Source organism: Panthera tigris, chromosome A2 (genome assembly GCF_018350195.1).
Source record: "Panthera tigris isolate Pti1 chromosome A2, P.tigris_Pti1_mat1.1, whole genome shotgun sequence".
Classification (NCBI taxonomy): Eukaryota; Metazoa; Chordata; class Mammalia; order Carnivora; family Felidae; genus Panthera; species Panthera tigris.
The window spans coordinates 160,787,517-160,801,937 of NC_056661.1; the positions used below are offsets into that span (position 1 = coordinate 160,787,517).

At 60.0% G+C, this 14,421-nt stretch overlaps 1 protein-coding gene across 1 annotated transcript in view; it reads left to right on the plus strand.

Annotated features, from left to right (window-relative positions):
• Positions 1 to 14,421, plus strand: part of SSPOP — a 56,801-nt gene that overhangs the window by 1,048 nt on the left and 41,332 nt on the right. The window contains exons 2-29 of the mRNA XM_042977227.1: positions 709 to 779; positions 2,133 to 2,449; positions 2,859 to 2,941; positions 3,056 to 3,235; positions 3,490 to 3,734; positions 3,846 to 3,945; positions 4,902 to 5,060; positions 5,148 to 5,227; positions 5,707 to 5,859; positions 6,110 to 6,281; positions 6,484 to 6,724; positions 7,027 to 7,171; positions 8,061 to 8,178; positions 8,264 to 8,439; positions 8,522 to 8,749; positions 8,953 to 9,118; positions 9,348 to 9,582; positions 10,334 to 10,523; positions 10,666 to 10,760; positions 10,950 to 11,206; positions 11,524 to 11,658; positions 12,280 to 12,476; positions 12,607 to 12,734; positions 12,822 to 12,931; positions 13,261 to 13,410; positions 13,544 to 13,637; positions 13,732 to 13,901; positions 14,114 to 14,347. Coding sequence (XP_042833161.1) covers positions 709 to 779; positions 2,133 to 2,449; positions 2,859 to 2,941; positions 3,056 to 3,235; positions 3,490 to 3,734; positions 3,846 to 3,945; positions 4,902 to 5,060; positions 5,148 to 5,227; positions 5,707 to 5,859; positions 6,110 to 6,281; positions 6,484 to 6,724; positions 7,027 to 7,171; positions 8,061 to 8,178; positions 8,264 to 8,439; positions 8,522 to 8,749; positions 8,953 to 9,118; positions 9,348 to 9,582; positions 10,334 to 10,523; positions 10,666 to 10,760; positions 10,950 to 11,206; positions 11,524 to 11,658; positions 12,280 to 12,476; positions 12,607 to 12,734; positions 12,822 to 12,931; positions 13,261 to 13,410; positions 13,544 to 13,637; positions 13,732 to 13,901; positions 14,114 to 14,347 — 4,629 coding nt within the window. The remainder of the gene's footprint in view (positions 1 to 708; positions 780 to 2,132; positions 2,450 to 2,858; positions 2,942 to 3,055; positions 3,236 to 3,489; positions 3,735 to 3,845; positions 3,946 to 4,901; positions 5,061 to 5,147; positions 5,228 to 5,706; positions 5,860 to 6,109; positions 6,282 to 6,483; positions 6,725 to 7,026; positions 7,172 to 8,060; positions 8,179 to 8,263; positions 8,440 to 8,521; positions 8,750 to 8,952; positions 9,119 to 9,347; positions 9,583 to 10,333; positions 10,524 to 10,665; positions 10,761 to 10,949; positions 11,207 to 11,523; positions 11,659 to 12,279; positions 12,477 to 12,606; positions 12,735 to 12,821; positions 12,932 to 13,260; positions 13,411 to 13,543; positions 13,638 to 13,731; positions 13,902 to 14,113; positions 14,348 to 14,421) is intronic.

Here is a 14,421-nt window from a genome sequence, read left to right on the forward strand (position 1 = left end):
CTCAGATCCCGCTCCTGGAGGGACTTGGGGGTCCCTGCCCCGGGTTATGATGTTTTTCTTTGGCCTTGCCACCCGGGCACCTGACTCTTCCTGAAAGCTCCTCACATCCTGTGCTCCAGGAGCTGAAACGTGGGCTGGTTATTCCAGGCGCCCTCTCCCTAATCTCTTTCTCCAATCTCCCCTGGCTTCCAACTTTCTCCCTCCTGCCCCCTTTAGGGGAAAGGGGGATTGTGACTTGGGTTTCTTTTTCCAATCCAAGCGCAGCCTCATCAGCTGTGGTTAGAATCCAAAGCTGGGAATGTAGTCCTTGGAAGAGAAGCACGGCACACAGCAGGGACACCGTCAATATGGGTGATGTTTAGGAGAGTCGTGGGAGCAGGTGGCACCTGAAGAGCAGGGGGCATCTTGGAATCAGCTGGGAAACACTCTCTGACCTCCTGGATGGGCTGCTTCAGGAGTCAGTGCCTAGCCCGCTCATGGCCCTGGGAGTAGAATGTGTCACTGTGTGCTAGGGTGGGGCATGAGCACCTGTCTGCCCTTGTGAGACCCGCATCAGGGGTATAAGCATGGGAAGCAGCAGGGGGAGAGTGTATAGGATACATGTGTGAGAGACTGGGAACAGAAACATGTCCGTGGCCGGGCCCTGGTCTTTTCTGAGCACCCCACTGAGAGATCCCTGAGGAACTCTGAACCCTCTTTGGGCTACAGGACCAATGGTGGTCCCAGGAGAAATGCCTAGCATGGCTCTGGTTCCCAGCAGCCTCCTCGCCCCAGGTGGGGTAACTATGTGAGATGCTCAGTGGGACAGCAGGGGGGGAATCTAAGGCCCAGGGGATGGAATCTAAGGCCCAGGCCACATTCCAGCCTTGGTGTCCTGGGAGCTGGTAACCAAGAAGTAACCAGGATTCACCCAGGCCACCTGCTGCCGCAACCGGATGCTCAGATTATCCCCATCCGGCTGCCTTGCCCCCAGGGCTGGGGGGCTGGCTTCCAGCCCCTTCTGTCTCCTACCCCTCCTCCCTACTTCCTACCCAAGCCGCTCCTCCACTCCTCCCTGAGGCTTGCTGTGCTCCCCTGCCCAGGCTTCCTGATTCTGGACCCTAGGAGACTCTCTTAGGAGACCAGGGTGAAAGGTGAACCCAGCCAGCCACACATAATCACCCCCAGTAAGAAGTCAGATCACTGAGAAAAGGGCACATATTCTCCCCCTATCTCCGCACAGTCCAACCAGCCTGGAAACTCAGCCCCTTCTGTTCACTGGTCCAGGCTTCACGGGTGCTTAGTGGGAGAGAGGGCAGGAAGACGCAGGAAAGGGGGCAGGGAGAGACTCATAAAATCAGAATTTTAGGGCTGGAAGACCATATCAGTCATTTGGCACAATAACTCTTAACCATTTTGTGGGGTCATAGTTCCTCTTGAGAATTTAATTTACAGTTAAGGAACTATCCTCAGAAATGTGCACGTACACAATATCAAAGTAGAGCCCCTGAGTCCCACCCAAGCATCCCTGGGAAGCCCCTGAATTTTTTATTAGCAAGGAAATTATGGCTCAGAAAGAGAGGGTGGCTTGTCCAGAGTCCACGTTAATTTGTGGTACAGCCTGAGGGTGGAAAAATATCAGAGGCTCCGAGTGTCTGGCTGTGTGGCCTGGGGCACATGCACTCCCCCACTGAGCTCACACACACACACACACACACACACACACACACACACACACACAAGGGCCGGAAGGGGACTGTTTCCAGGGAGAACTGGCCTCTGAGGGGATTGTGCAATGCGCAGGCAGGTCCAATCTGGTTCCGAGCAGCTGGTGCCCCAGGGCATGGGGCTGAGATAAAGCTTCCCCAGTCCCATGGGCCTCGCTGTCACTGTCTGGGCTGCCTTGGACACATTGACGCCCGGCTGAAGTAGACCGTGGTGTGGGGCGGGGAAGGCCAGCACTGGCCTTTCTGCTCACTGGCCACAGCCATCACCTTCCCCAAGCCCAAGCCTCTTAGTCCCCCAGAGGTGACGTGGGGGGAGCATTATGCTGCTCCCTGCCCTCCTCTTTGGGATGGCATGGGCATTGGCTAACGGGTGAGCAGTCCAGCCTGGGGCCCCTCTAAGATCCTTTTCTTCTGTCTCATGAACAGGACCCGCTGGGGCAGCCCGACTCCCCTCCCCTCTGCTTCTTACTCCCACCCAGCCTCCTCTTCAGTTCACTAACTCTTCTGCGGGCAGGGCTTCTTGGCAACAGAAGGGCTGGGGGCAGTGGCTGTCATTCCCCATCTGTGGGCAGGCGGTGGTGCGAGCGGACAGAAACCTTCCTGGTGGAGGAGGAAGTGACCCCCCGCCAGGAGGGCCTGGTGCCTTGCACCAGCCTCTACCATTACCAGCGCCTGGGCTGGCGACTCGACCTGTCCCGGAGCGAGTCCCGGAGCGGACCTGCAGGGCTCTGTCCCATCTACAAGTGAGTGAGGGTTGGAGTCTGGGCTGGCCGCTGAGCAGCAGGGAGCCAACATCCTGGGGGTGGGGGAGAAGGTGAACTGGGTGGTGCCCTGGAGAAGCAGGCATTTGGGAAGTGGGTCTGGCTGGGCTCAGGAAGAGTGCAGGGTGTGGGGCTGGGGACAGGTGACGAGGGGAGCAGGCAGAGCAGGGAGGCACGATGTCTGCTCCTTGTGCCTACCCTCCAGTCTGCCTTCCCAATAGCACTCTCACATTGCACAAGGGGAAATCAAGACCAGGAAGGGAAATTATATGAGAAAGCCACTCAGAGAATAGGTGACCAGATGAAATGTCCCAGGCCATTCTCAGGGACAGGGAAGGGGCTGGGCTGAATAATTAACATCTTCTCTCTGCTGCCTGCTTGGTGGACCCAGGCCCCCAGAAACCCGGCCTGCTGCAAGGAACCGGACAGTGACGGCTTGCTGCCCAGGCTGGGGGGGCACACACTGCACTCTGGGTAAGCACTTGCTCTTTGCCCAGATCTGTGGTTTCATGGAGGCTGCCTGGGGAGGGAAGCTGGGCCCAGGCTGACTGTCTGGGCCGCCCCATTCTCTCCCTCTATCCACCGCAGCCCTTGCAGAAGCCAGCCCTGGGGGCCACTGCTTTGCCACGCAGCAGTGCCAGCTGCAGGCAGGCTCAGCTAATGCATCTGCGGGAAGCCTGGAGGAGTGCTGTGCTTGGCCTTGGGGACACAGCTGGCGGGATGGCAGCTCCCAGGCCTGCCTCAGCTGCCCTGGCCGACACCTCCCAGGTGGGTCTGTGGTCCTGGCCACCACTTTCTCCCCCTGCAAGGGCTACCACATAGATTTCTGGAGCTCTGGGCCTTCCTGCAGGGCCCCTGCCCACTCCCCTGTGCTCTCAGATGAGTCACCTCCCATCCTGGCCCACCAGAGGGACCATGAACTCTCCACCTGCCTCCCATTCTGGGAGAAGCCCCACGTCCTCCTCCTCCTTCACCCTCCTACCTTCACACTCAGAGACTCACAGTCGGTGTATCTCCTCCAGGCAGCGCTCCCTCTCCAGCCTCCCTGCAGCCCCTGGTGGGGGCCGTGGCCCAGTTCTGGAGCCAGCGCCAGCAGCCTGCGGCCACCTGCACCACCTGGTCAGGCTTCCACTTCCGAACCTTTGACGGGCGTCACTACCACTTCCTGGGCCGCTGCACTTACCTGCTGGCGGGCGCTGCTGATTCCACCTGGGCTGTCCACCTCACGCCCAGGGGGCATTGCCCCCAACCTGGGCACTGTCAGCTGGTGAGGGAGGGAGGGAGAGAGGGAGGGAGGGAGGGAAGACCACAGGGAGGGAGCTGGACACAGGGGAAGGTGAGCCACTGAACACCTCTTCTGCTCTGTGTCTCCCCAAAGGCCCGGGTAATGATGGGACCCGAGGAGGTGCTGATCCAGGGTAAAAATGTCTCTGTGAATGGGCAGCTGATACCTGATGGGGAGTCTCGGCTGCTCCAGGGTAAGGGAGCTGTGGGGAGCAGGAGACTGCCCAGGGCCCCATTTGTTCCCCTGGGACAGTCTGCCTATCCCCCAGAGCAGGGGACAGCAAAAGGGGCAGTTGGGTGGGAGCCTGCTGCTCCACCCCCATTACTGTTGGGCAGTATTTGGAAATGAGGGAGGCTGCTGAGGGGCCAAGACCTCGTCTCCCACAAGCCTCTCCTGCAAGCCACCCCCACTCATCCCCTCACAGTGTGGCTTGGGGCAAGTACCTCTGCTTAACCTCTTTGGGTCTTGGGGGTACCTGGCTGCCATGGGACTCTTGATCTCAGGGTTGTGAGTTCGAGCCCCATGTTGGATGTAGAGATTACTTAAAAATAAAATCTTGGGGCGCCTGGGTGGCTCAGTTGGTTAAGTGTCCAACTCTTGATCTTGGCTCAGGTCTTGATCTCATGGTTCCTACAGATGGAGCCCTGCATAGGGCTCTGCACTGATAGCCCTCCGCCCCTTCCACCTGCTCATGCGCTCGCGCGCTCTCTCTCTCTCTCTCACACACACAATGAATAAATAAACTTAAACAAAGTAACATCTTCAGAAAAGAAAAAACAAAAACCTCTTTGAGTCTCAGTTCCCCCCACCCCCCTCTACCAGTGCTGTGAGGAAGGGCTTTGGAGCTACTAGACGGGTCTCTGTCCCACCAGAACTTTTGCCCTGGTTTTCAGTCCATGAAGTGAAGTGGGTGGAGTTGTGTGCGCGCACATGTGAGCTTTGTAGTTTACTTGTGAGAGCGTCGGTAGTGTCCATGAAATTCTCAAGGACAGTTTCGACGGGAAACCAATCGCTTCTCCTTTAAAGGGTGTCAAGTGCAGAGCTCTCTCGAATTCTAAGAATTCCATCTCCTCTCCTTCCCCAGCAGTCTGAGCCTTGGTGTCATGGTGGGAAGAGTGGGGAGTGTGACTCCTTCCTTCTCCTGCCCAGGGCTGAGCCTGCAATGGCAAGGGGACTGGCTGGTGTTGTCGGGGGGCCTGGGGGTCGTTGTGCAGCTGGACAGGTCCGGTTCAGTCTCCGTTTCTGTGGACTACGAGCTCCAGGGACAAACTCAAGGTCTCTGTGGGGTCTACAGTGGCCGGCCTGAGGGTAAGTGGGCGTGACTTGGTTGCTGGTTTAGGAGGGAAGGAGAGACTGGAGACCCCAGACACAGCACTCTGCCTCACCCTTCCCCAGATGACTTCCTGGAGCCAGGAGGGAGACTGGCTGTGTTAGCTGCCACCTTTGGGAATTCCTGGAGGCTCCCTGATTCAGAGGTGAGACTGCAGCCCTCAGGGAGCCTGGGCTCCCTGCCCTGCTCCCCAGTTGGCCCCCCACTCCTGGCTTCTCTGACATCTTCAAGCCTCTGCTGTCTGTCTTCATCACTGGCTTGTTCTCTGGGACTAGGCCTGGCCCTCTCCCAGATCCTTGGTCCGGGGAAGGCTCTGAGTCCCGTGGAATTTAAGGTGCTGCCCATGGCATTGGGGTGAACTGACCACCCAGGGGACACACTCAGTGACCTGGTCACTGACCAGTTTGGGTTATCAAATCTCTTGCCTGTGGGTTGATGGGACCCCAACTCGCCCACACCCTACCCAGGCGTACAACTTTGTTGCCCCCAAAAGCTTCAGGATGTCTGGGCTGGTGGCCATGACAATGGGGACTTGAAGCAGCCATGAGGGTAGCAGCCACTTTCCTGGTGTCCTGGTCAATGTCCCTCATCCCAGCCCATTAACCTGACTCCAATGGTCTCTAGCCTGGGTGTCTGGATGCAGTGGAAGTGGCCCAGGGCTGTGAGGACCCTGTGAGAGGCACAGAGGCAGGCATGGAGGCTGGCCAGCTGGAAGCTGAAGCCCAGGATGTGTGCCACCAGCTGCTGGAGAGTCCATTCGGGGAGTGCCATGCTCAGGTATGGGTGTGGGTGGGGGTGGTAACCACCACCAGAGAGGCGGGGAGCAGGGGGTGCTACAGAGGTGCCCAACAGGGAATCTAGTCCTGGCATTGCTTTGTATGTATGTATGATCTCAGAGCTCCCTTCTAGTGCTCATTCTGTTTGGTTGTAAGTCAGGGTCCAAGTAAGAGGACCAAGTAAGAGATGCAAGTAAGAGGAGGGAGTGCTGCTGAGTCTGGTTGACTGAGGGCCTGTCCTTTCTCTGAAGGTCCCCCCTGCTGAGTACCACCAGACCTGCCTCTTTGCCTACTGTTCTGGGGCCCCAGCAGGCAGTGGGCGCGAGAGCCGGCGGGAGGCCGTGTGCACCACTTTGGCCAACTATGCCCAAGAGTGTGCCAAGCACCATATCCACGTGGGCTGGAGGAAGCCAGGCTTCTGCGGTAGGTCTGGCGGCTGACCCTCTTTGCATAGGCCCTGGCCTCCCCACCCTGCGGAATTGGGAACTGACTGACAGCAGCCCTGTGGCCCTGGTTTCATGAGCGCCGGGCCACCTCCTGAGCACCCCGTCTTCGGGTTGTGGCCAGCGGGGTCTGGTGGGAGGAGGGGGCCCTCGGACCTCACAGCCCACTCCTGTGCCCGCAGAGCGCCTGTGCCCTGGGGGCCAGCTGTATTCTGACTGCGCCTCGGCCTGCCCGCCCAGCTGCTCGGCAGTGGACGAGGGAGGGGAGGGGTCCTGCCAGGAAGCGTGCGTGAGCGGCTGCGAGTGCCCGCCTGGCCTCTTCTGGGACGGCGCCCTCTGTGTCCCTGCGGCCCGCTGCCCCTGCTACTACCGGCGCCAGCGCTACGCCCCTGGGGACACAGTGCGCCAGCTCTGCAACCCGTGGTGGGTCCGAGGGCCTCGCTGGCCCTTTGGCTGGGGTTGGGAGCGCCGTGGTCCCCGCGGAGCCCTCCCTCATGCTATGTCCTTCAACCTGCCTCCCCTTGGGGGCCCCTCACAAGGGACCGGTGACCTCTCACGGCATAATTGATGGCCCCGCTTAAAGACCTAGCCAGCGACCTCCACCAGCTGACCTCCAAACCTAAGAGAGTTAGAGGGGCTGCGGGGGGAGGGGAGGGGCCACGGTGTTGGGGGCGGGAGGTCGTGAAGCTGAATCCGAGCGCGCTCCCCGCCCCGTGTGCCTACAGCGTGTGCCAGGACGGCCGCTGGCTCTGCGCGCAGGCGCAGTGCCCCGCCGAGTGCGCGGTGGGCGGGGACGGGCATTACGTCACCTTCGATGGGCGGAGCTTCTCCTTCCGCGGCAGCCCAGGTTGCCGCTCCAGCCTGGTGCAGGTGGGTAGGGGATGAACTGCGGGAGAAGTCCTCGTGGGGTTGCTGTGGGAGGCAGGTGACTGTCAGGAAACCTCCACATAAATCAACGACAAACACAGAGTCATCCCGGGAAAAGCTGAGAGAGAACCCATTCTGGAGGGAGGATGGCTCGCCGCAGACACCTCCCCCTCCCCTCCAAACCTCCCCTTCCGGTCTTCACCCCTCCTCGGGTTCCTGAGAATGTTCCTCTGTCATTGCCACCCTAGCCCAGGAGCACGAAGCAAAACCTATCCTCACCGTACTTTCTCACAAATGGGGCAGGCTGGGCTTATCACAGGCGGTTTCCTGCAAAACAACCCCTGACGAAATATGGGTTCTCCTTCCTCTCCACGCCTCCCCTAATAGTTAGGTGACTTACCAAGTTCAGGTCCATAGACACAAACAGGTGTGCACATAATGTCGCGGGCTCATGCAAGTGCGCATAGATTTAACATGTGTATACACACAGACACACATATAGAGCACACATACCCACAGGAAGGGAGAGGGGAGGCATCTTCCTCCAACATGGAGACACACACACATGCGTGCATACACACACACACACACACACACACACACACACACACATTTCTACCTACTTACATACACACACATGCCTGTCCGCGCGCACAAGCGCACACACACACACACACAGATGCTCACAAGTGTCTGTGCTTGCCAGAGTTAAGCCCTATACCTTGCAGACAGGCTGGCAAGAAGGTGGTCACCACACGGGATGGGTGGGAGCTGCCCCCAGGTGTGTGCTGTAGGTGTCCTGTGGAACAGGAAAAGGGGCAGACCAGACCCTGTCCCCGGATCCTCCCCACCCCCACCCCCACCCCACCGCATTCCTCAACATCTGCCCCAGGACTTCTCCAAGGGGCAGCTGCTGATTGTGCTGGAGCATGGGGCCTGTGACGCTGGAAGCTGCCTCCACGCCATCTCTGTCTCCCTGGGGGACACCCACATCCAGCTCAGAGACTCAGGTAGCCCCCTCCTGCAATGTGCTCACCCCCAATCCTCATCAGCCCAGCCCTGCAGGGGCAGCCCCTCACAGGCTCCCTATTCCAGGGGCCGTCCTGGTGGATGGGCAGGATGTGGGCTTGCCATGGAGTGGGCCTAAGGGCCTCAGTGTCTCCCGAGCCTCCTCCACCTTCCTACTGCTGCGCTGGCCCGGGGCCCAGGTCCTCTGGGGAGTGTCTGACCCTGCAGCTTACATCACTCTGGACCCGCGCCATGCCCACCAGGTGTGCTAGGGGGCAGGTGAGTGGCTGGGCAAGGCTACACCGGGCCCGATTTGACCGTCCCATGCCCACTCCTGTGGCCCAGGTGCAGGGTCTGTGCGGCACCTTCACCTGGAACCAGCAGGATGACTTCCTGACACCCGCTGGCGATGTGGAGACCAGCGTCGCAGCCTTTGCTAGCAAGTTCCGGGTGGCAGGCGAGGGAAGGTGCCCCTCAGAAGACAGCGCCCCACTTTCCCCCTGCAGCACCCACTCTCAGCGCCATGTTTTTGCCGAGGCGGCTTGTGCCGTCCTGCATGGCCCAACTTTCCAGGTAGCCGGATTGGGGGTGCTCCTGTTTGCACCTGTAAGGTGGGGTCAGTACCTGCTCTGCTCTCCTCTTGGGCTACTGGGAGGGCCCGGCTCCCTGCCGTGGGCAGGGCTACCGAGCACAGGGAGGTGGCAGTGGGGACCAGAGGGGATGGGGGAATCTGTGGAGGAGGAGCTGGCTCAATTTTTCCCTCCTCTCCCCGCGAGGAGTGCCAAGGGCTGGTGGACAGGGAACTGTTCCACCTGCGCTGCTTGGCAGCCGTGTGTGGCTGTGCTCCTGGCAAGGACTGCCTGTGTCCTGTGCTTGCTGCCTTTGCTCGTCGCTGTGCCCGGGAGGGTGTCCCGTCTCTCTGGAGGACCCAGACACTCTGCCGTGAGTCTGCTCAGCCAGCTAGCCCCAGGGTGCTCCTCCCAGCCCTCTTCTAGGAGTAGCCCAGAAGGATCCAAAAGCTTCGCAACAAGGGAAGGTCCCCAGGAGGGCCTCTGACCATGGCAGATTGCTGAGTTTGCCTTCTTCCAGAGGCATAGGGGGTGCGAATTCCAGAAGGGTGGGCAGAGCAGCAGCAGTTATGTCCCTGACCTGCATGTGTCTCTGTGCCCAGCTGTCCTGTGTCCCGGGGGCCAGGAGTACCAGGAGTGTGCCCCGGCGTGTGGTCAAAACTGTGGGGAGCCAGAAGACTGTGGGGAGCTGGGCAGCTGTGTGTCTGGGTGTAACTGCCCCCCAGGGCTGCTATGGGACCCCGAAGGCGAGTGCGTGCCCCCCAACTTGTGCTCCTGCCAGCTTGGAACTCAACGCTATGCTCCCGGCAGTGCCACCATGAGGGACTGCAACCACTGGTGAGGGCAGTGGTCTTGGGGGGGAAGCAAAGAGCTTGGGGGTGAAGAAACAGAGCTTAGAGACAAGGGGCTGGGCTTGTAGCCCCGTGGGTTAGGGCACGGTATGCGCACGTGGGACGACAGAGCATTGCTAGCCCTTCTGGCCTATAAAGCACTCTTGTACGTTATCTTATTTAATTTTACTGAATTCTTACAATAACCTAATATAGTAGAAAGTAGAAGAATTGTTCCCATTTGGCAGATGAGGAAACTGAGGCTCGACTAAGGCCAAACAGCTTGCAGAGTCACACAGCTTATTAATGATGATGGACTAGAACCCAGATCTCTGAATTCTGGATGAGTCTGGTTCAGAGGCTCTTCCAAGGATTAGGGAGAAGTAAAGGCCAGTTCTGGACCTGTGGAGTCCAGGCCAGTGGTCAGGACTTGGTGGGTGAAGATGAGACTTTAGAGAATCCCTCTCCTACCCGGGCTGGGAATGGGGTTCTTCAAGAGCCTCAGAGCCCAGAGAATGGTCCCATTGGAGCTGGGGCAGGAAAGGGTAACCATGCCCATCCCAGGTATGGCTGGTGCTGGGGGCAGCCCCACTTCCTGTGCTCGTAACTAGGGTTTGGGGGTGAGACGCTCAGGTCTCCAGAGTCAACATTAGGGGCTTGGACCTTCTGGGTTCCTGAGATTCTCCCAGGTCAGACCAGGCGCCTGGAGGTGAGTGCTGTCTTGGGCCTGCCTCTTACCTCCCTCGTGACCTCGGCAGTGTCTGCCAGGAGAGGGGCCTCTGGAATTGCACTGCTCACCGCTGTGGCCCCCAGCGGACCTTCTGCCCCCATGAGCTTGTCTATGTCCCTGGTGCCTGCCTCCTTACCTGTGACAACCTGCGTGCCAACCATTCCTGCCCCCCGGACAGCACAGGGAGCTGTGTCTGTCCCCCAGGCACCGTGCTGCTGGTGAGTGTGGGAGGGGGCTGCATGGGGCACCGTGGGGCCTGCTGTAACCATGGCACTGCCCTAGTCCCCTGGCTGTCTGAAACAGTGGGCAGTGGGTCAGGCAGCCCTCCAAGGTGCCTCTTTGCCCCCGGCCTCTGCCCAGAACGAACGCTGTGTACCTCCTGAGCTCTGTCCCTGCCGTCACGGCGGGCAGTGGTACCCGCCCAACGCCACCATCCAGGAGGATTGCAACATCTGGTATGCCCCTTGGACAGGGACGATGGGTGGGGTGGGATATCCAGACTGGCCTGGGCAATGGGAGCTCTCCAGGATTCCCCCAAGCTGAGGGTCTGTTGGGAGTTGCGTGGAACCTGGACCAGGTGCATCCCCTAGATACAGCTCTGGCTTCATGTCCTCATGACTCTGTTTCCCCACCGCCCCCCACAGTGTGTGCCAGGGTCGGCAGTGGCACTGCACGAGCCGCCAGTGCCGTGGATGGTGCCAGGCATCGGGTGCCCCCCACTATGTGACATTCGACGGGCTGGCTTTCACCTTCCCTGGAGCCTGTGAATATTTGCTGGTGCGAGAGGCCAGCGGCCAGTTCACAGTCTCAGCCCAGAACCTGCCCTGTGGGGCCAGTGGCCTCACCTGCACCAAGGCGCTGACCGTGCAACTACAGAGCACCGTTGTGCACATGCTCAGAGGTGGCTGTAACATTGAAGGGTGGCATGACCAGGGAGGGGCGTGCTGGGTGGCATCACAGTTCTGCACGGGTGACCAAGGCCCGGGGTTCCCCACTGCTTACCATCAGGGAAGTGGGGCTGGTGCTTTTCCTCTCTCCTCTTGTGTGGGAATCATAATTCTGGAAGGTTCCAAGAAATTAAGGTCCAGAGGCTTGCCCAAGGTCTCATAGCTAGAGAAGCAAAAGGAAAGGTTGGACAGCAGGCTGGTGAGGGCCTCCTGGGGATCTGGGAGCCCTTCTACTCCGAGGCAGGGCCTGAAAGTCTCTCTTCCTCCGCAGGCCGAGCAGTGATGGTGAATGGGGCGAGCATAACACTCCCCAAGGTCTACACGGGCCCTGGGCTGAGCCTGCGTCGTGCTGGTCTCTTCCTGCTACTCACAACCCGCCTGGGCTTCAGCCTGTTCTGGGATGGAGGTCAGGCCCCAACCTTAACCTTAACCATCTGACCCATGCCCGCCTTAGTGTCATGAGGCTGGCTCCCCCTAAACCCTTCCTCTTCCATACGAGTGGCGGGAGTTCCCAAATTGCGCTCTTAAAATTATGTTTCTCTTCAACGTAAGAGCAACAGTGCCTCACCTAAGAAATATTTAGAAAATACCTAGTTTGGGAAAGAAGAAATGAAAATAAATCTCCTAACATCCCACCACCCAAACCCAAGCGGTAGGCATTTTAGAAATAACTGTTACTGAGAAATCGAAGAAAACCAGAGTAACCCCTGACAGGGGAAGGAGTTGCCTGGTTGGCACAGCGAGGTTGCCCTCTGAGTCTCTGGTCACTAAGGCCTCCGGGTCTGGTGGTGTCACAGTCTGTCTTGGAGCCTGGATCCCTCCCAGAATCTGGCCCGCTGGAGAATTTCCCTCGTCCCGCTTCTGCCCTCGCCCTCCAGATCTAGGTCTCTTACCATCGCCAATCATCCTCCCAAAAGAGTGCACGAGCACCCCTTATTGGGTTGTGGTCCCTGGGCAGATGGTCAGACAGGCCCACGGAATAGCCGCCCTTGTCTTCTTTCTCCACAATGCTGCCCCCTCTGCCCAGGCACCCGGGTCCTGGTGCAGCTGTCCCCGCACTTCCGGGGCCGTGTGTCTGGTCTGTGCGGGGACTTTGATGGAGATGCCAGTAATGACCTGCGGAGCCGCCAGGGGGTCCTGGAACCCACAGCTGAGCTGGCTGCCCACTCCTGGCACCTGAATCCTCTCTGCCCTGAGCCGGGAGAGCTGCCACACCCCTGCACCGTGAGCATGGGTGGGAATGGGGGGAGGGAGTGGGGGCAGCTACAGAAACCTGCAGGGGGTAGGATCCAGAGGCTGGGTGCTTGCAGATGGGGTCTAGCTGGTCCATGATATGGACCTGCTCTGCCTGCAGGTGAACGCCCACCGGGCCAGCTGGGCCCACGCCCGCTGCGGGGTGATGCTGCAGTCACTCTTTGCCCGGTGCCATGCAGAGGTGCCCCCACAGCAGCACTACGAGCGGTGTGTGCATGATGCCTGCGGGTGAGAGGGGCGAGCCTGGGGACGGGGTGGGAATGGGTAGGTTGGGGGTGGGGAGGGGGTCCAGGGGCTGAACAATCCCTTCCACAGCTGTGATTCGGGGGGTGACTGTGAGTGTCTCTGCTCGGCCATTGCCACGTATGCAGATGAGTGTGCCCGGCATGGGCTCTTTGTGCGCTGGCGCAGCCAGGAGCTCTGCCGTGAGTGTGCCCTGCCCTGGGTCCCCGATGCCCAATCCCACCGCCCATTCCGCTCCTTCATGGGTGCTCTCCCTGGCCTGCCAGCAAGCCATGCGTTCATTCAAAGGCAAATATGTGTGGTGTTCACGCTGTCGTAGATGAACCAGACGGGCAAGGTTGCTTTCCTATAGAACTGTCATGTTGCCAACGGCCTTGGGAGGGGCTCAGCAAGAGTCTACACCGTGCACCCCTGTGCCCTCCATGAGTATCCGCTTGGGCTGGCTCGCCTGCTTGTTGCATCCTGGTGCCGTTGCACCTCAGTGACCCAAGCCTCTCTCTTCTCCACCCAGCTCTGCAGTGTGAAGGGGGCCAGGTGTATGAGGCCTGTGGCCCCATATGCCCCCCCACCTGCCATGACCATGGTCCTGAACCTGGGTGGCACTGCCAGGCTGTCGCCTGCGTGGAGGGCTGCTTCTGCCCCGAGGGGACTCTGTTCCATGGTGTGTAGGGTCAGAAGAGGCAGAGGGGAGGGGACCCTGGGAGGGGGAAGAGAGCCACAAGGCCTGGGTGACAAGGCTGGCACTAGGGGCCGCTGTGCCCCTTTTGCTCCAGTCCTACCCTCTGTGATCCCAGGAGGAGTCTGCCTAGAACCAGCTTCCTGCCCCTGTGAGTCAGGGGGCAGCTTTTTCCCCCCGGGGACTGTGCTGCAGAAGGACTGTGGGAACTGGTGAGTGCGGAGGGGGGGTGGCTCAGGGGAGCCCCATGCCCCTGAGTTGCCAAAGCCCAGCTCTGTGGCTGATCCCGGGACGCTGTGTGCTCAGCACATGCCAGGAAAGTCAGTGGCTTTGCGGGAGTGGCAGGACCCGCTGTGAGGAGCCGGTGCCCGGCTGTGTGGAGGGAGAGGCCCTGTGCCAGGAGAGTGGGCACTGTGTGCCCCACGGGTGGCTTTGTGACAACCAGGATGACTGTGGCGATGGCTCGGACGAGGAGGGTGAGTGTCCTCGTCTGTGGGGGGCAGTGACTGAGTGATGGGTCTCTCCTACTGTGCGGGTGTCTCTTACGCGTAACTGAACGGTTTCCTGAGCTGCTGCTCACATCGCCCGCAGCGATGGCTGGCGGGCAGGGCTGTTCTGGTCTTTCCAGGGTCAGGGGCTTCTCTAGGACCCTTTGTCATCTTGCCCCTGCCTGCTTGCCCCATGCCAGGCTGTGCCACCCCAGGCTGTGGGGAGGGGCAGATGTCTTGCAGCTCCGGCCGCTGCCTGCCCCTGGCCCTGCTCTGTGACGGGCGGGACGACTGTGGAGATGGGACGGATGAGCAGGGCTGCCCGTGCCCCCACGACTCGCTGGCCTGTGCTGATGGGCGCTGCCTGCCCCCCGCCCTGCTCTGTGACGGACATCCCGACTGTCCCGACGCTGCCGATGAGGAGGCCTGTCTGGGTGGGTGGTCTCCGCTCTGGACTCCAGTCCACAAGGCACCCCCCTCCCACCCCCCCCCACCCCCTTGTCTTGTG